The following is a 24,797-nucleotide window of genomic DNA, read 5'->3' as shown; positions in this document are numbered from 1 at the left end:
CAGAAATGCTCTCTGAGGCATATTGTGCTTCTAGATTTTGAATCTGTTCAGTATTATATGTGTAGAAAACAAAAAATTAGCTGTGTCTACTACTGTCCATATCAGTTCTTTACACAATTTAGTGCATTGTAGGGCAATGTTAGATGGCTGGCCAGTTATGAGTGTGCCATGCTGCCGCTATGAAGTGCAATTTGTACTTTCTTACTCAAGTGTGGAAAAAATCAACAAAAGAACATATTCTCACCCAGTTCTACATCCACCAATACTCTGAGTAGAGCTTACCTCTCTCATAGTCAGCCTGCCATTGTCGAGGAGAGCACCAAAGAATTTAACAGTGCCGTTGTTGTTTGCACAGACGTAGGTTGTGTCGTTACCCCCCTGTGGTGTGAAAGCAGAAATGATAGATTGACCCTCTTTTACATAGATGACTTCAAACTATATGATTTGCTTTGGCACTTTCATATGTGAATGTGTGAATTATATTAACACAGCTTACCAGTGTGGCATCAGTTGACAGGGAGGCAGCCACGTAGCCGCTTGACTGTCCTGCAAGCCCAAGCTCAAAGTTTTGACCACTGGTTTGCTTGGCGGCAAGAAAGAAACAATTTGTTGAGGAAGGGTCACAAGTGGAAGGCTCGGATGCACAGAGCTGTTGGGTCCCACATCCTCTCCTAGAAAGAGGTGTCTGCAAAGAGGAGAGGAGAAACTTTCAGTTGGCTGGACATTGTGCACTTTGATGGTGTTCGACACCATAATCTGTTCCACTATGTTCTTGTTTTTTTTTTTTTTGTTTGTTTTTCTTTTGCATCACTCACCCCAAGAGCTTCCACTGTGGTGTTGGGCATCAGTGGGGCTGCTGCTGTAGTTCCTGCTGCGGTAGTTCCTGCTGCAGTAGTTCCTGCTGCGGTAGTTCCTGCTACAGTAGTTCCTGCTGCGGTAGTTCCTGCTGCAGTAGTTCCTGCTGCGGTAGTTCCTGCTGCGGTAGTTCCTGCTGCAGTAGTTCCTGCTGCGGTAGTTCCTGCTGCGGTAGTTCCTGCTACAGTAGTTCCTGCTGCAGTAGTTCCTGCTACAGTAGTTCCTGCTGCGGTAGTTCCTGCTGCGGTAGTTGCTGCTGCGGTAGTTCCTGCTGCGGTAGTTGCTGCTGCGGTAGTTCCTGCTGCGGTAGTTCCTGCTGCTGCTGTAGTAGTCATTGCTGCTGCTGCTGTAGTAGTCATTGCTGCTGCTGCTGTAGTTGTTGCTGCAGTAGTTGGTGCTACGGTAGTTGCTCCTGCTGCGGTAGTCATTGCTGCTGCTGCTGTAGTAGTCATTGCTGCTGCTGTAGTAGTCATTGCTGCTGCTGCTGTAGTAGTCATTGCTGCTGCTGTAGTAGTCATTGCTGCTGCTGTAGTTGGTGCTGCGGTAGTTGGTGCTGCAGTGGTTGGTGCAGCTGTGGTTGGTGCAGCTGTGGTTGGTGCTGCAGTGGTTGGTGCAGCTGTGGTTGGTGCAGCAGTAGTTGGTGCAGCTGTGGTTGGTGCAGCTGTGGTTGGTGCTGCAGTAGTTGGTGCAGCTGTGGTTGGTGCAGCTGTGGTTGGTGCAGCAGTAGTTGGTGCAGCTGTGGTTGGTGCTGCAGTAGTTGGTGCAGCTGTGGTTGGTGCAGCTGTGGTTGGTGCAGCTGTGGTTGGTGCAGCTGTGGTTGGTGCTGCAGTAGTTGGTGCAGCTGTGGTTGGTGCAGCTGTGGTTGGTGCAGCTGTGGTTGGTGCAGCTGTGGTTGGTGCTGCAGTAGTTGGTGCAGCTGTGGTTGGTGCAGCTGTGGTTGGTGCTGCAGTAGTTGGTGCAGCTGTGGTTGGTGCAGCTGTGGTTGGTGCTGCAGTAGTTGGTGCAGCTGTGGTTGGTGCAGTTGTAGTCACTTGACCATAGGTGCCCACAGACAGACAGGTCACAAATAGGATGGTGAGGATCAGCCTGTTGTCCATGCCTAGAGTAGGGTGGGTGAAATTATTCAGTTAAATGACATAATGGGACACTATGTTTACAGTTAGTCGTGCTGTAACAGAGATTCAGGTGAGCTCAGTGGAAAAAATGAAATGCAAAATTTTTTTCTCAACATAATACCCAATAAACAAAATCTACAACCCTCTATCGGTAAAGGCCTTTGCACACTGAGCCTGTCCTTTTTTCCAGTCAAAATTGTCGCACGTCTAAAAATAAATACGACCTCACACGACACAGCCGCGACAAGACGGTGGAAGAGGTCGCACTGTATCTTTTCATAACTCAGATAGCTCATGTTCGACAGGTCACACAGTAATAATCATGTGGATGATGATGAAGAGGAGGAGGATGTTAATGACAGAGAGGGAGGCCAGCTCCGCCCCTTCATGCAGATGCAGTGCCAAATGAAAAAACAAGGAGGGAGTGGTGACAGCCAGTTAGGTAAGTCAAGAGGAGAGAGGCATTTTTCATTTTGTCAGGTATTGCGATTTTTCACAACGAATACAACAATAAACAACTTTTTTTTTAAAAAAAAATCCCAGGAAAACTACAAGGCACTTTCTTTATGAACAGTTTCAATGGCTTTATTATCGTGGCATGGCCATGTAAGACCCTCATGCAACGCCTTTCAGCATCAAGCCTTTGTCAGGGGGTCCAAACAAGTACAGCAGATGTTGCTAAAAAAGAAGCATATTTAATGATGTATAATGTATCCTCATACATTATATGTAATGGTATCCTTAATTAAATTTGCTTTGAGGTGTAGCATAGTGCACCATATGAAAAGCAAAATCTAATTATAAAACATTTTGCACCATGATGATGATGATTAAGGTGATAGCTAGTTGCAATAAAAGTGTTGATGTAAATTAAATATGAAGTGGCATTAACACAGAGCATCATGCAATTTAACTTCTTGTGGTTTTTCTGTTACCTTAAAACAGTTCAATTTAAGACATCAAATGTAAATAAGATTAGATTTGACATAACATTTTTAACTTAATATTACTAAATGCTCATAATAATTATTAGTTACTGATAATGTTCTTAATTATCAGAAGTATTGATCACGCTCTAGTAATCAATCTTAAGATTTTATTTAACTATTTACATTTTACATACTTTTTTACTTTTAAAATTGCAAAAGAAACTTCAGTGGGATTTGAAAAAAAAAACAGCTTACACGTACCATATCGTATTCCTCCAATAAATATCAATACCCTGCATACACATTGTTCAAGCCTACCTGTAGATATTGTCTTCACTTCCAGTGATGGGTGAAATTGGGTTGAGAAGCAAAAAGATGTGCAGTCCCTTGCTATGAAGATCTTGTGTAGTTTTAGTCTCAGATGAGGCTTACAGCCGGACCACTAGCACCCCTGATGTTCCTTGCTGGATCGCTGGTTAAGTTGTGACACCTGTACTGTGTGTGTCACTATTTAAACTACCAAGGATGTCACCCCCCCCAAAAAAAAAATATCTCTGACATCATGGGCAGTGTTTCTAAAGGGTGGAGCTGTCAGTGTGATTTTAAGGGTGTGTATTACGGAAGCCACACATTGATTCTGCCATGTCATTGCACATTTAACCCTTTTTGTCTCTGCTTAAGTTTAGTTTCTGAATGTAATACTTCCTTGAGGGCTCACAATGCTCGTAAACTACACGATTGACATGAGGGAGACAAGGAAACAAAAGCTAATGCGGTGACTTCCTGGATGTTTCTCTTATCTGATAATAGCAGTAACAGTAGTTCACTGTCTTTGTGATGAAATTTAAAATATTACACATAATACTGATAGTTTTAGGCTTTTACACTTTATGAATCTTCAGATATTTGAGATGGACAGATTGACCTGATCTTGTCTGATCCAGAGATGTGACTGCAGAACACTTGCACTTGCCATTCTCATCCCTTTAATGAGCTCCCCACACGGACCTCCAGCAGTGCAAATGTCTTTCAGACAACGCAAGATTGTTTGTGAATGTGTGCATGCACAAAGTTGGGAATATGAAACCAGTCATGAGGCTGGTGACACAATGCCAAGAACTGGTTTTTCAGTGGCAGCACTTGTGTATTCAGTATGGCCATTGTTTTCTGCAGTTTCTTGTGAGCATTTACCCACCCTATCTATTGAGAAGGCAAGTACGGGCAACTGTCAACTGTCAATCTGTTATAATAGAAAGTGGCAATTATTCAATTACGGGTGCACATTATAAGGAAGTGTGATCAAGGGAGAAAATGTTTGAAATTTGATATTTTATCAAAGAAATATGCTATTACAATTTTTTTTTTACTATATTAGATTATGCATTTCTCCCTGCAAATGTACACATTGAGAATGTGGCAGAGAATTACTATAAAAGCACACAGATGAATCTTTACTGGCTTAAAGTGCGGGTAAAGTCAAATCTGAGATTTCTGGTTTTCTGTGTTGGCCGGAAGTCATGGGATGGTGTTTGTGGCTGGGAAATGAATTGAAAATTAATCGAAACCGACATTCAGGTCAATTGATGTAATTGACCTCTAATTGATGTAATGCTAATGAGTCTGTGGGTCAATCTCCATTTCAGCTCCCTCAGTGGTCCCACCCCCAGTGTTACAGAGCAGAGAATACTGCTTATTTTTTCCTGTTTTTAAAACCAACTATAATATACTTACATTATATACATTATTTTTTTTAATCATTCAAATTTGGCTGGATGATCAGTAATGGCTAGGCACATTCTAAGCGAAGGAAACACCCCCACTGCAAATTAAGTACAATATGTGAGGGGGGATGTGATTGCTGCTACCGTATTGTTATTAGGTCAGCATACCAATGAGTAATATCTTACCTTTAATGACAACAGTTGCATTAACTTGCTCTAAAATATGTAGTCCACCAAATTAGCAAATTAGCTGAAAATCACATTTTTAAAAGTTACGATGTCAATTTAGTGTTGTCATAGAAACAGACCCAAATGGACAAACTTAAGATGAAAACATGCTGCCGTGGCACGTAATATGATGAGTGCTGCCCCAAGCACACACTGGATGCATCACGCTGCAGCTCGGCAACATGGACCTGGATGGACCTGCATTTGTATAGCGCCTTTCTAGTCATCTAGTGAAAGCACTTTTTTTTACACTACGATTCACCCATTCACACACATTCATACACTGGTGGCCGAGGCTACCGTACAAGGTGCCACCTGCTACACAGTTTTAACACACTCACAATGGAACAGCCATCGGGAGCAATTTGGGGTTCAGTATCTTGCTCAAGTATACTTCGACATGCAACCTGGAGGAGCCCGGGATCGAACCGCTGATCTTTCGATTGGTGGACGACCCGCTCTACCTCTGAGCCACAGCCGCCCGCGACCATGCAAACAGACGACCATGCGAAGTTATTATTCCTTTAACTGAAAGATCTGCACTTCCTCCAACTATGCATTAGCTTAAGATCATGTGTGGACACCAACTAATTAAACTTTATTATAGTATTATTTATAATAGGACAGTGGCGTGAAGTGCAACGGGGCAGTGTGTCCAGGAGCACCGACACGCGCCCAGCTGCCTCCGGCGTGGAATTTTACATAATGGATGCATATTTTTAGACACACAGTGTTCACCACTGGTGTGTTTGGGCTTTTAGGAATAAACTATTTTTGTAAACAATATGTTGTTGGTATCAAGAATTTTCATATCAGAACATCTCTCACTCTTTCGTGTGTGACACCTGCATGTATTCAAATAATGATCTGTGATGCAAATTGTGCAGTAGTACAATGAAAGGTGTATTATACGGGCAGTTGAAGAATCAGAGAGTTTATTAACCAGTATGTTCAGGTATCAGACCTTATACAACCTAGTAATGTAAAAAATGGTCCTGTTCTCACATACTAACTAACATCAAATAAAATAGTTAATACGTTAAATATTATTTGACTTTGTAAAGTTGAATAGGTGAGATAACATCTTGATCCAAAATTGAGTAATGTTTTCTTTTTGGCTATACAAATAGGCTATACATGAATATTAATACACTGAATGTTTTTATATAATTAAGTAATTATATAATTAATAAAATTGTGTAGTGACCGAATTCTTGGCAATAGTCAGGCTGTTAATTGTGTAGTCAGTTCCTGTAAAGTTATTACAATGACCCAGGTTTCTGTCATTGCCAACGTGTCTGATTGGTAAAACCAATCACGTGCTGTGTTAGTAATAGTAAAAGTAGTCGTGGTTGTATTACAGTTACATTGACACGAACCTGTGCTTTTAATTTTGGGTAAGGGTAGACTGTAGCAAACTGAAATGTGTATGTCCCTGGGCTACAGTCAGGTCAGAACATTGTAATTAGCATTTCTCTTATAATTGTACAGTTCTGCCAAGTCAACCAAGGTAACGTCTGCAGACTAACAGATGAAAACAGCTCAGAAATGAACAACTTGCTAACTAGTGACAAATTCAGTGTGGCTCTCAAGGTTGGGCAAAAGCAATCAACCTGGTATTACCGGTTAATACACATGGTTGCCAGCCTATCAGGTGATCATTTCAGCTTTCAGGCTAACCAGCTTTACGGCTAGACACAGAGTACTGTTGAGACTACTTTCTGGAACAGGCAATTTCTGTGAGCCCCATTTATAAAGTGCAAATCTGAATTCTTACTCTGACAGATGTAGGCGATTTCTGCTTTGTAGAATTCCCTCAAGTATTTGGAAACAGGATATAGAAAAGCAGGAAAAACAATAATTCTGCTGCATAAGTGCTTACATTTTGAATTTAGCTTCATGCCATATCACTATTTCCTTATTTTATGAACTGATTTTGTTATTTTTACATCCTTTAAGAAATTATTTTCTTTTCCCATCAGCTCTGGAAGTTGTCCAACTTCATGCACTTAGAAAAACCTCCCTTTGTGTAAAGTGCAAACTGAATTGACATAAATGGTGATTATGGTCAAATTACATGACTTGATATGTATTAATACCCAGTGAACGTTACCCTGAAGACACTAGACAATGGCATGGACTGTGAGTCATACTGTGCCACGGAAGTCTCTGTGACGTACTCCATGTGTTAAACCTGTTTGGCTGGCATTAGAGAAGGGTGTCTCTTCATATGAAACTTGTCTTGTGATTTGTTTCGACGCATATTAATGTGGTGAATCAGGCACAAGTTTGTTAATGTGCATGAAACAGCTTTAAGTGACAATAAAATTCTTTAGGAGTGTGTTACACTACCATCTTAAGGCATGCAGTGTGTCATGAGAGTGCCGTAATGCTACAAGGTTATAAGGAAGACGTCATAGAAAGTATGAGAAGCAGCAGTGTATGAATCTCTACACACATGTATTGTGATTTCGTTTACAGGGGATCTTAGGCTGATTTGACAATGGTAGAATTTTTTGCGAACCCTACATGTTGATGTTAGTCAGCAAGTGGATGGGTAAAGGTTTCCCCAACTCGGGAAGGAGCAGAGCATCGTAAACTGATGTTTCGTCCTAACACACAGTTGTTGCATGCTGTAAGGGCACACTCTACTAATTATTTCAGACAATTAGAGAGGTATGTTTGATGTTAGATAGGCATGTCCCGATCCAATCACGTGATCGGAAATCGGGGCCGATCACGTGGTTTCAGACTCGATCGGAATCGGAAGTTACATCCCGATCAGGGATCGGATATAGGCCTATGACAGACAGGCAGGTGAGGGAGGGATAAAGGGAAAGAGGCTGGTGATTGAGAAAGGCATTATAAGCTATTTTATTTTTGACCAAATGTTCTTGTTGTTGACTAATGGATAATGGAATTAATATTATACCGTGGAGCTACTGTACTATTATCATACAGTGAGGTTTTGATATCATGACATGTCTTACAATACTGCAATAAATGTCATGGGCTTGTTATTGGGGTACAGTATTGTAATATTGTGAGATTGTGATATTGTTACATCCCTAGTAGAGCACAAAGAACAGAAAAATAGTGGGATGATACAGTTAATCTATAGTAAAAAATTTACTGCATTGCCAAAGTATCGGATCGGGACTCGGTATTGGCAGATACTCAAAATCAAATGACTCGGACTCGGACTCGGGGGCAAAAAAACGTGATTGGGACATCCCTAATGTTAGAAGCTTTTGGTTTTACTTTTAAAATGGTCACATGCTTAAGTCATGAGGAACAACAGGTGCGCCAGCTGATCGCCCAGCATCATCAGTTACCGTCAGTTACTGTCAGTTACTGTCAGTTACCTGTGGTTTCTGTACAAGACAAAGCTCATTGGACTGGTTGCTGGCTTGTGGCATGAGGAAGTGATCTGTGTTGCTTTCAGGTGAACCTTTGACTGAAGGTGCTGTACATAACAACAGTGCCAGGGGGTTGAAAGAAACTTCACTTGTCTCTAGATGTCGTATTCACAGCCACCCTTGGAGTCAGCTTCAGGGGTTGCCCTCACTTCCTTTATGGGGGAATTACACTTACATGGCTCAGTGTATAGACGTCCTAACACTAGGGCTGGGCGATATGACCAAAATCTCATATCACAATACAGGTCATTTCATATCCCGATAACGATACATATCACGATATAGCACATTTTAATCCAATAGAGTTATATAAACTTGTTATGTTACTGTAAGTGCAGTAAATGCTTTATGAATTAAAAAGCCAAGAAGAGTAATTTATCAGTGTGATCCGTGCAATCTGTCCAATAATTTCCTCTTTGTTGGTGTCATGACTGCCCAGGGGTACCTGAACAGCCGAGGTATGTGATGTGTCAGAGGGGAAACGAGCCGTTCACAATTCTCTCTTTATGGCAGGTAATGGTCTGAAGTGACTGGTGGAAAATGCATGACCCCTCACCATGAATTAGATTTTTAAAATTTACCTGAGTTCAGGCGATGAACTCATGTAAGTGTGCCAGGCGACCCAACTACAAAAGCCAGTGGATTAAAGACATCCTTTGTGTCTAATAGTAGAGCAGTAGGCCCAATGTAGCCTTGTGTGTGTGTGTGCTGGGCCCTAATTTATTCCATTGAAATAAGTAATTTATTCCATTGAAATGTCATTGATGTATTAAAGAAAAGTGATTTATCTTTTTATAAATGACAAAAGGCACATCTACCTCATTTTTGCTGTGGTATCCTGATACTACTCAGAACTGTGATACTTTCACTGGTATTGTACTGTGGGTCCCAATTTTGGTACCGTGACAACACTATGCGTCCCAGTGTATGGACGTCCTACTACAAGTGCCTCTGGTGCAGGAGTGGATTTATGGTTCAGTGTCTGAATTCACTTATCGATAGGAAGCTCTGTAAATAGCGCAGCATTTTTTTCTAGGACTCCCTGCTACTGCCCCATCATTTTAGTAGTAATGAAAGTAACACTAACTATTGCACTGTGTCAGGTGAGGCCAGGTTGTCCATCTGTCCTGTTTCTCGTGAAGGTGGTACCTCAGGAATGCCTTGCGGGAATTTCCTCAAGTTTGTCACAAAAGTCCACTTGGACTCAAGAATGAACTGATCAGAATTTGGTTGTTGAAGGTCAAAGGTCAAGGTCACTGTGACCTCATAAAACAGGTTTTTGGCCATAACTCAAGAATTCATACACTAATTTTGGCAAGATTTTACACAAATGTCCACGAGGATGAAATGATAAAGTCATGACAATTTATATCCAAAAGGTCAAAGGTCAACTACATCATAATGTTCTGCAAAAACCCTTTTCAGGCCATTATGTAGTGTCATATCTCAGGAACAGAAGGCAAGACATTTAGTCAGATACTGAATTGGTGACACTAAGCTTGGGCTGATGGTATAGATCTTTTTTGCTTTAAGTGCAGCTTGACTGGCTTGTGGAGGCACATAACTGCAAAGTGGTAATTCTAGTTTTATTTGTTTCATGGATGCAGTGGTTTGTTTGTACAGTCAATCTGTTTATTGAAAATTTCAAAATAGAACATATAGAAAACACAGTCATATTTGGTCAGTCCAACAGTGACACAACTAAAAAGTAAGTAATAAGTAAAATAAGAACAATTCAAAAGCAAGACAGGATTAAGATAAGGCAATACTACAAACCAAATCATTCATTCATTCATTCATTCATGAATAAAATAATAGAATAATATAATAATAGTATAATATTGTTTTAAGTAATGGTCCTGTTTGTATTGATGCCATTACATTACACTGTCTTGGCTGGGTCTTAGGGCTGGGTGTTATAACAACTGTGCAATATGTCAATACATTTTCAAGCAAGATACATATTTAGAAATTATCATTTATATTCATAACACCGTTCCTGCAAAAACCACTGTGCATCTCTCTTCTCTCACACTCTCCACACAGCTCCGCCCCACTCACAAGTTCCCCATCAACACTCAGAGAGACACAGAACTGCTCCTCTGTTTAATCTGCCTGTTAAGTAGTCTACAGTGGCACATCAGGCTATATGTTGCACATGCTATGCTAAATTATTCTGTGAGATGAACTAAATTACCATAGAAGCACATGTGCAATACAGTGCTGTGCTGCATGTGTGAGACAGAGCTGCTCCGTTGTGTTAGGTGAGTGTTTGTTTGCTAGTTCAGGTGTGAGGTGGATCATAGCACGTTGCTGTTCTCATCGGTAGTTGCAGTCTATTATGTGACATGGAGACCGAGCCTGGACGTAGGCAACAGATGTGTTTAAAAAATGCAGCGACAACAGAGATATTTTATATACAAGACGTATATAATATCTCTCCCCCGGTCTCTCTGATGTTGCTATGCACATAAATAAGATTAATAGCCTAAATAAATAGAAATATTTAAGTCATTTTCCATCACTAGTTTCATTTGAAAGGTCATGGAAAACAGTAGATTTGGGCCTACTTAATACTTTTATACTCATAGTGTTGTGTCCTGTGCTGCAAACCTTTAAACCTCTGTAGCTCCAGTGCTGCGTGCAAAAATGTTAACATACAGCCCCGATTTTATATACATATAATATACATATACACGTTGTGCAGCTGTATATTTTCAAACAGGGAAAAAAATGTGTCTTTGATGCTTATTTTGATCACTGTGTTTTTATAAAAGTGCTTGTGACATCTAAAATGTTAAAGTTACATATAAAAATAAAAAAAGGTATGTAAATATATATGTGTGTATAATGATACAGATAACATAAAATAGTTAAAAAAATTTCCCCTGGGAGCCTTTGATTATGAACCTCTTTCTCTTTCCAGTGTGTGAAGGAGCAATTAAAGACTTCTACTTGAAACACTATCCGGTTGGTAGGTTGCCCCGAGGGAAGAGAGTCATACTGTGGGTGGAGTTACATCAAACAATGCGGTCATAGCATTAGGTTCAACAGACTTTCCAGTAACCCTTGACATGATCTAAAAATTTCTGCTTAGTAGGTATGAAAAGCAGGCGTCACTGGGGCGAAAGTGACGTTCATTTCCTGATTCATGTTTTCTTTACATTTTTGACTGTCCAAACGTCACACTGCTCTTTTGCAGACATGTATGTCCCTTAACCCATACAAGTATTAAAGAAAGACAAAACATAAGCCTACTAAACTTTATTTTGGCAGGTCATGTGAAGGTGTTAAAGACAGCTTAATAATCACTGTCACTCGCACCTCTCTACCTGCACATAATTTCCAGAACATCTTGTTCCTCCCGATAAACTGTTTCACCTGTCATTGTCATTACATGTGGGTGTGAGCGTGTAGAGGAGGCCTGTTTATACCAGAGTTGGAGCTGTTTACTGTCTTTTCAATAAAGTTACTCAACATACAGTTGGATCACGTGGCTATAATGCAGCCTTTATATCAGTTGCCATGTCACGCTTGTGAAACAGAGGCCTCCTGGCTAAATTATAATAGAGGTATAAAAAAAATAAGCTTGCCACTAAAATAAATACAATGAGCTTTTTACACTTGCAGAGAGATTCAGTAAATTTGTTTATCGGACCAGTAGACTTTTCTCATATGATCATTAGTTGTGATATCAATCCTGGAAGATGCTAATATTCATTATAACTTTCAGTGTAACTGATTTGACTTTGAAAAGGAGTGTGTAACCTGTAGTTTATGTGCAAATGAGGGTAAGAAAGGCTGAGATGTAGTGAGAAAATACAGATGATTTAATATCCCATAGCCCTGACCTAACACAGCAAAAACAAAAAACAGTTCTGACTCTACATGCCTGCGAACATTAGGCTGTGGAAAAGAGATTTTCTGGGGTATCCTGCCCCTCCTATGACCCTACACTACAGATGAACATAATAAATACAAGGATGTGAAAGTAAAATGACTTTAATCAGTATTAAATATATAGTTAACAGTCAGAGAGAGGGAGATGATGAAGCCCAGTGTTACTGTGTAATTCTCTGGTGTATCAGTAAAGTGTATAAACTACACTGCAGAGTGGAGTCTCTCCCAACAGAGGCAAACACTGACAGCTGACTCATATCAACATTGGCAGGTCCGTGTTACATCTGGTGTTTGAAATTTTTATATTGTCACGCTGCGGTTTTGGAAACACGCTCAGGCGCCGTCTCACTGTCCCACGATAGACAGGCCTACAAGTACCAAGTAGAATAGAGATGCTCCATTGAGTCACCTCACACATTAACACTAAACTCAGACAAACAAGCTGCTGTGTCTCACACACACACACAGGCAGCCAGAGAGGTAACGATACAAATAATCGCTGACTGTAGCATCACATGGCTAACAGTTATTAGTAAGTTTAATAAGTTTAACAACAGAGTCGAGCCTTTTAGAAGCTTGCTGTTGGATGTGAGCCCTAATTGGCTCATGCTAACATTCGGGAGACGGTCCCTCAGCCCTGGGTCTAACCTGTGTCAGGCGGTCGGAGATCAGACCCTCAGTGCAATCCTGTTGTCTTTCTCTGGAACTGTGAAAGACGTCCACACCGCGACATGTTTTGCCCTCTAGACGGCGTGCTGCAGTTGTTGTTGTTCCTTTTCTCTGTGTTAATTGGCAGCTCACAAACTAAGTTTAAAGCTACATGTGCTGTCACCCACTGTGTCTGGTGCGTAGATGCTGCCTGTGTTAAGTCAGTGACAGCAGTCTGGCTTCGTATTAACGGCGCTATTTATTGGCTATAAGGTGCAGGGTCTGCACACCATTCGAACATTATCATGGCCCGCAGATCCTCCTGGGCTCTATTTCAGAATGCAGGATTAGAGAAAACTCTGAGTATATTGAGCCTGCTTCCTGAAATAGGGCCCTGATCTGCTGCTAAATTTTACGTCACATGGACCACATGGCCTATACAATCACAAACAAGTCATGGGAGTTAGATAAGAGGGAGAAGTGATGAATGTCAGGCAGGCATACATGAAATACATAACGTGAACATTACTGTCCATCCAGATAATGATTTGTCAACAAGGAAAGCTGTGATGGCTTTTGCCCTGTAGGCTGACATTCTTGTTTGTTTTGTCAGCTGACATTTGCAATGGTTGCTGCTGCTGGCTGACAAATTACACTCTATTTAAACAACTTTTCCGGCCCTCGCCTTCACATGTCAGAGGGTACCCAGGCGCACTGAAATGGAGTGGAATCTGTCTTTCCCCTGGCTGTCTGTGTTATCTTGCAGGCCCGTGGTAGATGGAGTTTATTAGTGCACCTGGGGGCACCTGGCTCTTCCAGTCCGCTGTCTCTCTCCGTCCTGCTGGGCACAGTTTGACTGGCTTTGACCTTGTTACTAGTTTAGGTTTTACATTGTTCACCCTTCATTCATCACTCATCCATCTGCTGACACACTGGCAACACTAGTTAACACACATCATAACTTCAGAATATTATAGCATTATACGAAATATATATATATATATATTTTTTTTTTACCAAAGATCTCCATCTATATCGCGACAGTATTGTAGGGTAGGGCTGTACCCAACTCAGCATTATGTCAGTCGACTCAAATTGGGCTGTCGAATGCGCGACTATTTGTTCCCTTTTTTCCATATTGAGCTTGAGGGTTTCAGTGTACATTCAGAGCAACAGTGACGTTCATGTCATGAAGTAAATGAGCCAAGTTAGGAAGCTGCCTGTTCTGTAGAGCAGAGTGAAAGTGAGGAGCGCTCACTCTACAGCTAAATCTACTAGACTTAAAGAATCACAGTCGACTGAACTTTTGTATTTGGAGTTAAAAGGTCGCTTTCCATGGCCTTTCAAATGAATCTAATGCTGGAAAATGATTTTAATATTTTTATTTATTTAGACTATTAATATTCTTTATGTGCATAGTAACAGTAACAGTAACAGCGAGGCCGAGGGAGGGAAGGACGGAGAGACACTTTGTCCGGTTTTTTTGTTTTTGTTTTTTTTTTTTTCAACACAACACTTACCCTGCAGACGTGAGATCTGAGGTTAGTGTTACCTTTGCATAAGATTTGTTTTAAGATAACTGAAACCACAAAAATCCAGCTCTGCTTGTTGATCTGCATCACTGCCAGATTGTGTTAAGTTTCCTCATAGCGATTACAGTAAACAACAGACAGTAGATGTTTGGCATCTCCTGGTGACTTGTCACCTGTTAACCTCTATTAACCCTGACAGGCTAATCCACCTGGTGATCACCAAACCAGGCAGACATGGTAGAAAGCAATTCATATTGAATCAAACAAATACACATGAAAAGGAATTTTTTTTGTATTGAGCATATACATCTTAACAGTAGTTTGTTTATACAGAAAAAAAACGTCCAAAAATCTCCATAGGTGCGCACACATTGTAGGCAGATATTGCATGTAAAAAAATATATATATAAAATACTAATGCCCACATCACACAGCATTTGTTGACTTTTGTCACAAGGAAATGAATTACTTCACCACATCCGTGTTGTCAAGGATGGGAGAGGTGTTTACTTATGCACACAGTGAGGCTCAAGAAGAGGACCACAGAAAGAGAAAACGACCAGGCCACTTGTCTATGGTAGTCATTAATTGACTAAAATTGCATTTACTGAGCCTTTTACTATATTTGAAGTCTCCAAAAAAGAAACTTTTTCATTTTAATCAAAGCGTAACACTCAAAAATTAAGACCATTTGGTTAAATCTATCCAGTCTAAGATTTTGAGCCAGTGAGAACAGTGTTAAATAGATATATATTTTTTTTAATAGCAAGTTGCTTTATCTTAGTGGACACTCTTTTCTTTCCTGCCATTTCTGACTTACAACCATTGACTGTATGAAATAAAGCATGTAGCCACTGTGAGGTCACCCATTGGTTCGTGGCCCATTTTGATGCCTTGAGTTCTGCATTTTGGTCATCGCCACCTTGATTTTAGGGAGCCAAAAGTTACCATATTTGTATGAAAGGATAGAGTTGTGGAGGACCGAGGGGTGAATCTGACTTATAGATTGTCAGAGCCTTGCAGACAGCCAAGCTGTTGTCATGGAGTGATGACAACTTAATTTTCTACTCTACTCAATTTTCTACTCTAAAGAAAATGATAGCTTTTATGTAGGTTAATGGTGATTCATTTGGCAGCTGCTGTCACTTACCTGAAATGAAAAGTGAACAAATGTGAACCCTGGGGTTTGGCCTCAGGGTTTGTCTTTCTGTAAACTCAGTTTGTGTCACCTTTAGGTGTGCTCATGAGTTTCTTGCTGTGTTTTGTTGAACTATTACTGCCCCTGCTCCTATTGCAGTTTTGCTAATACTGTTCTGATGCATACGGCCACTGTAATTGTTACTATTGTTACCACTGTGGATATTGTTTGTAGAAATGTTTCTAAAAAACTACTTCTGCAGTCAGTGTTAATGTGAATAATACCACCACTATCGCTGCTGTACAGCAGTGAGGGTGACTGCCTCTGTAATGTCACTAATCTAACAGGAGAAACATGTTTCCATGTACCCAAAGGACATGTTTTTGTAACCAGATATTTTTTTTAGGACCCTAAGGCTGTGATCACACAGTAAGCGTTTTAGCAGTTGGAGGCGGCTTTTGTAATTGTTTTTAATGAGAGTAAAGCTGTTTGCTAGTGTTTGTCCATCGTCCAATTGGATGATTTGAGAGGCGGGCCTTCTGTGGTGGTCACAACAACAAGTTTACAGTTGGTAAAAAGTGGAGGAGAAACTGGTGGTACGGTTGCTAGATACCTAGTTATCTGGCCTGATGATAGACAGCAGGTTGTCAAACTGCCCGAGTCATCCTAAAATATGCCTGGTAACGGCCATCCTGGAGGAGAAGCTCCTGGACCAACTGGCGGTACTCCCCATGATCCATCCCCCTTTTACGGGTCTCATGTACCCACACAGATCTCTGTTTCCCTGTTCCCAACAAACTACTTTCTGACAGCCTCTCACCCTCAACCAGAGCTACAGCAAGAACACTCTGTCTGAACATTTTGGGGACCAGATACTTATTACTGTGAAGAAGAAGAAAAAAACAAAACAAAACAGTAGATTGATTACACAGGAAGGTTAGTGTAAGCAGGTGATGGGGTGGTTCCCTGGCAACCTGCAAAACGCTTTCTGTGTGATTGGGCCCTAATAGTGTCTAGTGTTGTTACAATTTTTTCATGTTGCTGATGTTAACTAATGGTCCATGGGGTTTATTTGGTGGCCTTCTTGTACTGATGTCCAATCAAGTGATGAAAAATGTAGATTTGTAATTACTTCTGCATCAGACAACATACAAACACAAATGAACTAAATTTTATATATATTAGGGCCCGATTGATATGGATTTTTTGGGGCTGATGCCAATTCCGATATTATGGAATAAAAAAATCTGATAACTGATCTATCAGCCGATAATATTTTTATGTTTTTCAATTTAAAACCCCCCGAAATACCTGTTTTTGATGGCTTAAATATAGTTAAAACACTGGTTACAAAGATATAAATTGAAGGAAGAACATTTTACTATTTTCAAATACACAAAAATATGATGTGCAAAAAGGCAGTAAATCTCTGGGAATATGAATTAAGACATTCACATGTATATTCACAGTACCAGAGTTCTTCTTATTATTGCCAATTTAACAGAGATAGGTTATAGTGCAAAAAGTAACAAAAGGACATAATTTCTAAGTAAAACACCATATTCCCTGCATTTTATTAATGATGAAAATATAAGTGTTAACTTTTTGCCAATTATTCTCTCATGGCTATAATCGGCCGGGCCCTAATATACATATATATATATATATATATATATATATATATATATATATAGCTTGTTTATATAGCTTGTTATTTGCTTGTTTATTATTAATCAGTCCCTCCAGAAAATCGTGATTGCAATAATTAATGTAAATTCAACGAAAGTCCGCAATATTTGCGGGGGCTTGCAAGTTTTCCGAAGTCCCACGATTTTTCCGCATTTTTCCTCATTTTCCGGCCGACCAGAAATCATTGCACATGCAACGTCATTTGAAAGGTCATCAGACGCATCGTCAAATTGCGCTAATGGCAATGCAGTATGGAGAGACGCTCTGTTTTGACATAAGAATTTGCACTTTTTCAATGCATACAATATGTGTTGAATTTATGAAAATGTTATGTTTACAGAGGATGCAGCTTACATGTTGTTTTACTGTCACTGCTACATTATTCACGAGAACTATAAAAAACATTGTAGCTATTTTTGTAATATTCAGTATGATTATTATAGCAAGTGATTACATGACTTATTTTTTTGGAGGTAGTATTTTAAATAAAAAAAAAATCACTTTTTTTTTGTCATTTGCAGCAATTTCCTGCCAAAAATCACATAAAAATGCTGCAATTTTTTTTATCAGTTTTTGACAAAATTGGCTGCAAATTCAAGTTTTGTTTTTTTTTTTTTTTGCTGCGAGATCCTGGAGGGACTGATTAAAAATAATAATTATAATCATAAAAATAATAGATTTTATTTATAAGCGGCTTTCACGACACTCAAGGTGACCTCACAGGCAAAGATACAGAAAATAACAGCAGATTAAAAAAGTCAACAAGATAAGGAATAAAGCAACATAAAGTAAGTTACTAAAATAGAAAAATAATAACAAAACAATCAATAAATATTCAGCAAAACATGTTTAGTTGATGCTACAAATGTCTGGTGTCACAAATATATGAAAGTGGGTTTACTGGTCCTTGTGTGTTGTTTTGTTCAGGAGTTACAAAAATCATTGTTTTTGTTTTTGTTTTTGTTTTTGTTTTTTTTTGTTTTGGCTTTGACATCAGTTCAAAATGGCTGCCAAACAAACCCCATGGACCATTAGTTGACAATGGCGACATGAAACAGTCTTAACTAGACACCATCAGAGCCGTAAGAAAACAGCTTACAGAAATGCCGAGCAGGTACACTGGAACCCATTTCTCCTGCTAGCCTAAGTGTAACAAAGTAAAAAAAAAATGCTACACTTAATACAACAGGGGGTAAATCAAGTTTTAAGTATTTAAAATGAATGCAGTGGGATCACTTCAGCTGGCATACAGCATTCTGCGACTTCATATGAATGGCACAAAGTGGAGGAGCCCCTTCCACTCTGCTAAAACCCCCTTACTTGGCTTTCATTTTGATCATAACTACACATAATGATTGCATCTTGCACAGTCACAGTGCTATGGTATTGACAAGATCTGTCCACAGACAGACAACCTGGCACGTACTTAAAACAAGTTCTGTCTTCATTCCTGCTACAATAGGACCACATTATGCCATGATGAAAGCTGCTGTGACGTCATGTCTGGTCGTAATGATAGCCATTGAAATGTAAAGCTAAATCAACACAAATCAATATTGTGCTCTCTGAAAGTGCATTTTTAAGCAAACACCTTTGTTTACTTAATGAACAAAGGCTATTCAAGTGGAGGAAGCAGTCAGGCATTTGGTAAGCATTGTTCTGGCAGCGCCGTAAACAAGCTAGAGCACATTCTTTCTGTCACACAAGAGGCATCAAGGAAAACTTGTCATGATGGGAAAAGCCAGATGTGACCCGTGATTGTGATGAATGATTATTAGTTTCCAGAAGCCTCATAATATTCATTCCTTCTTGTTGTTCCTTTACCGGCATATGTCAGCGTGGAGTAAAGGAATCAGTCAAAGGGAGTTTTTAGTCCGTCACAACTGAGGATGACGTTATAATCAGAAATAATATTAAAGGAACTAAGTTTCCTCATAACTTAATTCCTACTGCTGCATTTACTGTAAACGCTTTATATATGTTACTCTGCTCTCGGGTTTGATCGTAAAAGGTAAAATGAGGGATCCAAACATGAAGAGCTGGACTCCAGACATTACATCAACATTTAATTTGATATCAGTCAGTTGGAGCATATATACTGAGTCACACTGGAGTAAACTTCTACAAATACTGATGGTGCAGGGCACACAATGAACACGATAAACATCAACACAGGAGAAACTGCTATGGCTAATTTTAGTTCACCTAGAGATTGTACAGATTGACAAGCACATGGTGGTAAACTCTCTTGTGTAATATGTCAACACATACACAGTGAATTGGTGATGTCTGTGATTATGTAGTCAAGCTCCAAATGACAGTTGTTCCGAAACCAGGGGAATTATCTGAGGAGTCACCATAGTTATGGGATAAGAAAACACATCTTAACTGTTTTATTTGCTTAATATTTTATATAATTTTTTTCTCATGAAATATTGTTTACCTCTGTATTTTCGCCTCCTCAGGACCCCAACTGTTTAAAACTCTTGTTCATTGGCGCAAAGAGAGACACTACCCGGTGAGATAATTAATTCACCAAACATGACATTTTGATGACCAAGAGCTCCATTTTGGTGCTTCGAAACCAAACAACCTTATATATATGCTGTCTTGTGACGCAGGTGTACATATGCAGTTTCTCCCATGTCACAGACACTCGGTTTTATTATGCGATGTTATTCATATGAAATGAATGAATGTGCTATTGAAGCAACGTTGCTTTGCTCTGCATCGATGCGTGACATTCTGTTTATCCTGTTCATTCTGTCTCTCCCTCCATGTGTGTAAGCGAGTTGGAATTGTGTTTGAATAGAGTTTGATTCCTTTATGTTTGAAAAACGCCAGGCAAGAGGAGCAAGAAAAATAATGGTGTGACAGTGTGATTTAACATGTAGGGTCATAAATCCTTAAGTTTCCGTTCCCATGCCCCACTAATACTTTTGAATTGTGCTACATTTTTGAGATGGACCACTTGACATGGGCAGCCTAGGGCTTTTAATTGTCACTTAGAGCACAGTTGTGCATTTTTATTTCTTTTTAACTAGACTTGCACCGATTAATCGGCAGTGCTCGGAATCGGGCCGGTTTTCACACGATCAACCATGACCTGCGACCGGCCGGTCAGTCTAAAATATGCCGATACGTCGGTCACATCATGTAATATCAGCATGTTGTGTAACTCACGGCTTGGGCGATGTGAGGAAGGGGACCTCAGGGACATACTGGTTTGCAGAGGACAACCGTGGAGTAAATGATTCCGGCCAGAGAATCAGGTTTGAGAGGATACTTCAGTTTTCAATGCAGGAGCTTCACAACAAGTGTGTATGTGTGTGGTTCTGAAATAAACAAAAGGAAAAGTAGCTTTACACTCAATTCTTACAAATATGGCTTCTCACCTTAATCATTCACGCACACACATCAAAAGAGAGAAGGAGAAAGTTGTTAATTGTCCGTGTTAAACAGGTGCATCCTCAGCGCCAAGGGCTTTCGTACAGACAACCTACACCATGTCGGCCGTATGGAATTTTTGTCTATTCAAGAAATTACCCACAACTGCTATACACCAAGAATTATTATTTTATTTATCTATGTTCTTATTTATGTATGCCTTTTTTACTTATTTTAATACTGTTCCTGAAGATATATTTGAGCAAAAAGGAAAATGTTTCTTAACCTGTGTGTGTCACTGTTTTTGTTTGTTTGAGATGGTTATTGAAAAGCTGGTTGTATCTTGGTTAAAATGCTCTAATTAAGCAAAGATAGAAAATATTGCAATATCTTGTGTGCTGTAAAGTGGTTTGAAAACAATGAAATCGGAACCGGCCGTCCAAACACTCTGCAAATCAGAAATCAGGATTGGTCCAAAAAGTTGTATTCGGTGCAAGAATATTTTTAACTTATACCTTCACGTAGAGCATGGGTGTTAAAAGGCACAGATTTTATTTTATTTTTTAACAAATTAACTAACATACCATTATCCGTGGACCATTTATAATAATATAATTAGGGGTGCACGATAACTATCGGGCCGATAACAGGAATTATTACATCATTCCGATAAGTCCGATATCATGACGAATAGCCCCGATAACATATATAATTTTGTCAGCACGGCAGTGCCCCGCTCCCACAATGAGACCTTAATGGCCTGCAGTGAATGCTGCGTTCAAGTGACGTTGGCATAATCAGAAAAACTCTTTCTGACTGAGAAAATTCAAGAATACTCCCTCATGTCGGAAAACAACTCGTTAAATCAGTCATAATTTCACACAGACGCATACTCTCTCTCTCTCTCTCTCTCTCTCTCTCTCTCTCTCTCTCTCTTTCTCTCTCTCTCACACACACACACACACACACACACACACACAGACGTGCACGCTCTCTCTCTCTCTCTCTCTCTCTCTCTCTCTCTCTCTCTCACACACACACACAGACACACAGACGTGCACGCTCTCTCTCTCTCTCTCACACACACACACACACAGACGCGCACACTCTCTCTCACACTTTGCACGGTATACTGGTACCAACAGTAGACCGCAGCACTAAAACTCCACAGTACATATGATACCATAATGTTGGAGTACCGTAGTACTACGGTACCTCAGGTACCACTGCTGTGGGATAAGTTCAAAGTCCAGTCGCAAGAGGGTGAGTGTCCATGCGCCGTCCAATAACGGCACGCTGTCCAATAACGGCGAATCCAGACACAGGTCACAGACACAGACAGGAATACGTATTCCTGTCAAATACGGTGGCCATAGTGCTCCGCGGCGCAACATAACGGCTTACCGGCGACGGATAAGCCCGGCTCCATGTCCAATAATGTCCTCCTGTTGGCATCAGAAGTACCTGAACAGCTGAGCCGCGGCAGCACACAGATATGTGGCGTGTCAGAGGAGAAACGAGCCGTTCGCATTACTCTTTGTGTCAGTAACGGCCCACAAACCTCATCACACTTAGGGACTGTTCTTTACTTGTCAGGGGAGGAGGGTGGCTGGTTGATTTTTATTTTTATTTTATTTATTTTTTTGATCCCCCCTATGTTAATCACTTATTCATGCTGTTTTTGAAGTATGAATAAGTCAATAAGTAATTTATTCCTTTGAAAAGTGATTTATCTTTTTATAAATGACAAAAGGCACATCTGCCTCATTTTTGCTGTGGTATAGTGATACTACTCAGAACCATGATACTTTCACTGGTATCGTACCGTGGGTCCCAATTTTGGTACTGTGACAACACTATCTCACACACACACAGATGCACTCTCTCTCCCTCTCTCTCTCTCTCTCTCTCTCTCTCTCTCTCTCTCTCTCTCTCTTCTAATATGAGATAAAAGAACAACTGAACCTCATTTACCTTAGTGAAAAGGTATTCATTTAAATGGAACCATAAGCCAAAATTCTTTAAACTTATTTTTTTTGTTACTATGGAATGCACTTTTTCAGTTTGTTTACATAGACAAGTCTAACTTGTTCAGTGCAATCATTTTCTATATATATTATTTTTTTGAACTTCTGGAATGAACTTTTTCAGTTTGTAATCCCGATGCATGTATTTGCATCAGTTCAAGGGGCCTTTATTTTTATATCAGTAAGTAATGCACCTTATTTAAATATTTGAGATGCTTGCCAATAGTTTTTCATTGGAAAAAATAAGTATCTCTTCATTTAAAGAGTCAAAACTGTTTTGGTTTTGTTCATAGTATTGATGTCATGATCTTAGGTATATACTGTATATGTGTGTGTGTTATCGGTTATCAGTTATCGGTATCGGCCTTTAGGAGCTTAAAGTTATCAGTTATTGGTATCGGTTTAAAAGAAAAGTTACCGTGCATCCCTAAATATAATTACCATTTGAAGCAGGTTGTTTGTAAATGTGTTGAATGGTCATGGAAATTGTATTAGAAGTCATGGAAAAGTTTTGAAATTCCTCCATGAAAATGTGTGGGAACTTTGACACCGTAAATCTTAATTACAAACTATGCTTTCTGCTGTGGGGAATATTTTTACAGTTATTTCACACATGCATTGTCTCACTGTGTGTTTACAACTTGTAACAAGTAATGAAGAAATGGTGTAGTGTGTAAAAATAGCTTTCATCTTGTTTTTCATTTATCCAGTCTCTATATCGACGATTAAGTGTTACCAATCTTATAATTTTCAGACAGCCAGAGGGACATCTCCAGTGGGTGCTGATGCTGCTGTGGTTCTGCTGGATGTGTAAGTAGACGACTGCTTTCCTACTGCTTATTTAGTTCTTTATTACAGCCATTGGAAAAACACTGTAGTGGCATAATAATACTAAAAAGAAAGGACAAACTAGGTACATATTCCTACTGTGGAACACCTGGAATCTAACAGTAACCATACAGTAATCTCCACCCTTTGAATGTATGATCTCTGCTCCATTCACTACATATTTTTACAGCTATTTGCCCAAGGCTCATACCCAACAACCGGTACTGTTCTTATCGCTGAACAAAATTCTCCCCTCGTAATGTATTTTATGAGCCATAGTCGACATGGTTGAAGAAGCAAAATGGCCATACCCTCACACGGCTTTGTGCGTCTTGAGATGTGGCATCAGCTCCACAAATTTCTTGATATGAAATTTTGGTGGAAGGATTGGGTGTGATCTTTGAAAGTCTGAAGCTCACTGACAAGGACAAGTAAAGTAAGGCAGTAAAGTAAAATAATAATCATTCCAACAATTAGAGATGTGTACAGACACATAAGACAGTTTTTTTGGATTGTGGTTGATTGTCCTTGCTATCCATACTGGCTGAAAGAAATCCCGCTCTTAAAGATGAAGTTCAGAGATTTTGTTGTATTGTATGTCACATAATTTTTGTTAGTGTAGTTTACTTGTATAGGCCAGTATCAAATCAAGTGTTTGTAAATTATCTTCATAAATGTCCCAACACAGCGACCCAGCAAAAGTTCTCTGAAAGAATGAGGAACTACTCGACACATTGTTCAAGTGTTACCTAACATTTCCCATATGTACATTAAAGGATTATTAGTCGCTGTAACTGTTCTTCCTTCTTGAAGCTATTTCAGTCCTTCAGGACAAAGTATTCAGTCTTTCTTTGTAAAAACCTAAAGCGTTTATGAGGTCTCAGTAATCTGAGTTGGATCAGTCACACCAGCAGTAGACTTCTTGGCTTCCATGGCGATACACGGTCCTGCTTCTCCAAACTGGACCATCTACAGTAGGTAATACACTGACTAAGGATAAGTACCACATACACTCTCACTTAAAAAAATCTAAACTCTCCCTTTAAGAGAGGGATTTCTTTCAGCTAGTATGGACAGTCAACCACAACCAAAAACTGGTTCAATATAGTACATATGGGCATATGAGTATTGTTTTAAGATAAACTTTAAGAATTGTAATCTTATTCGTCCACAATTTAATTAATTTCTTCTGTTAACCCTAGGGATGGGTATCATGTAAAAGTACAGATAAAAGAACTGATGCTGTCAGAGCGTATCAATATTACGGTCTTTGATAATTAAGCCCCTTAGCTAGTTTAGTACCGGGTTTCGGTACCCATCCATAGTTAACCCTCTTGCTCTTGTTCAGGGTAACAAACTGTACGTGCTTGCACTAGGTAGA

General features: G+C 39.7%; 1 protein-coding gene across 1 annotated transcript; it reads right to left on the bottom strand.

The window, feature by feature from the left end:
* Positions 1-522: 522 nt before the first annotated feature.
* LOC125884328 (prestalk protein-like) lies at positions 523-2,266 on the bottom strand. The gene is made up of 3 exons (XM_049569226.1): positions 2,238-2,266; positions 816-1,954; positions 523-685 (listed from the first exon to the last, which is right to left on the bottom strand). Exons 1-3 carry the CDS (start codon positions 2,264-2,266, stop codon positions 672-674), a joined length of 1,182 nt encoding a protein of 393 aa, XP_049425183.1. The 3' UTR covers positions 523-671.
* Between the last annotated feature and the right edge of the window lie 22,531 nt (positions 2,267-24,797).

The sequence above is a fragment of the Epinephelus fuscoguttatus genome, linkage group LG23, assembly GCF_011397635.1.
Source record: "Epinephelus fuscoguttatus linkage group LG23, E.fuscoguttatus.final_Chr_v1".
NCBI classification, from domain to species: domain Eukaryota; kingdom Metazoa; phylum Chordata; class Actinopteri; order Perciformes; family Serranidae; genus Epinephelus; species Epinephelus fuscoguttatus.
This window is presented reverse-complemented; position numbering and strand designations above follow the sequence as displayed.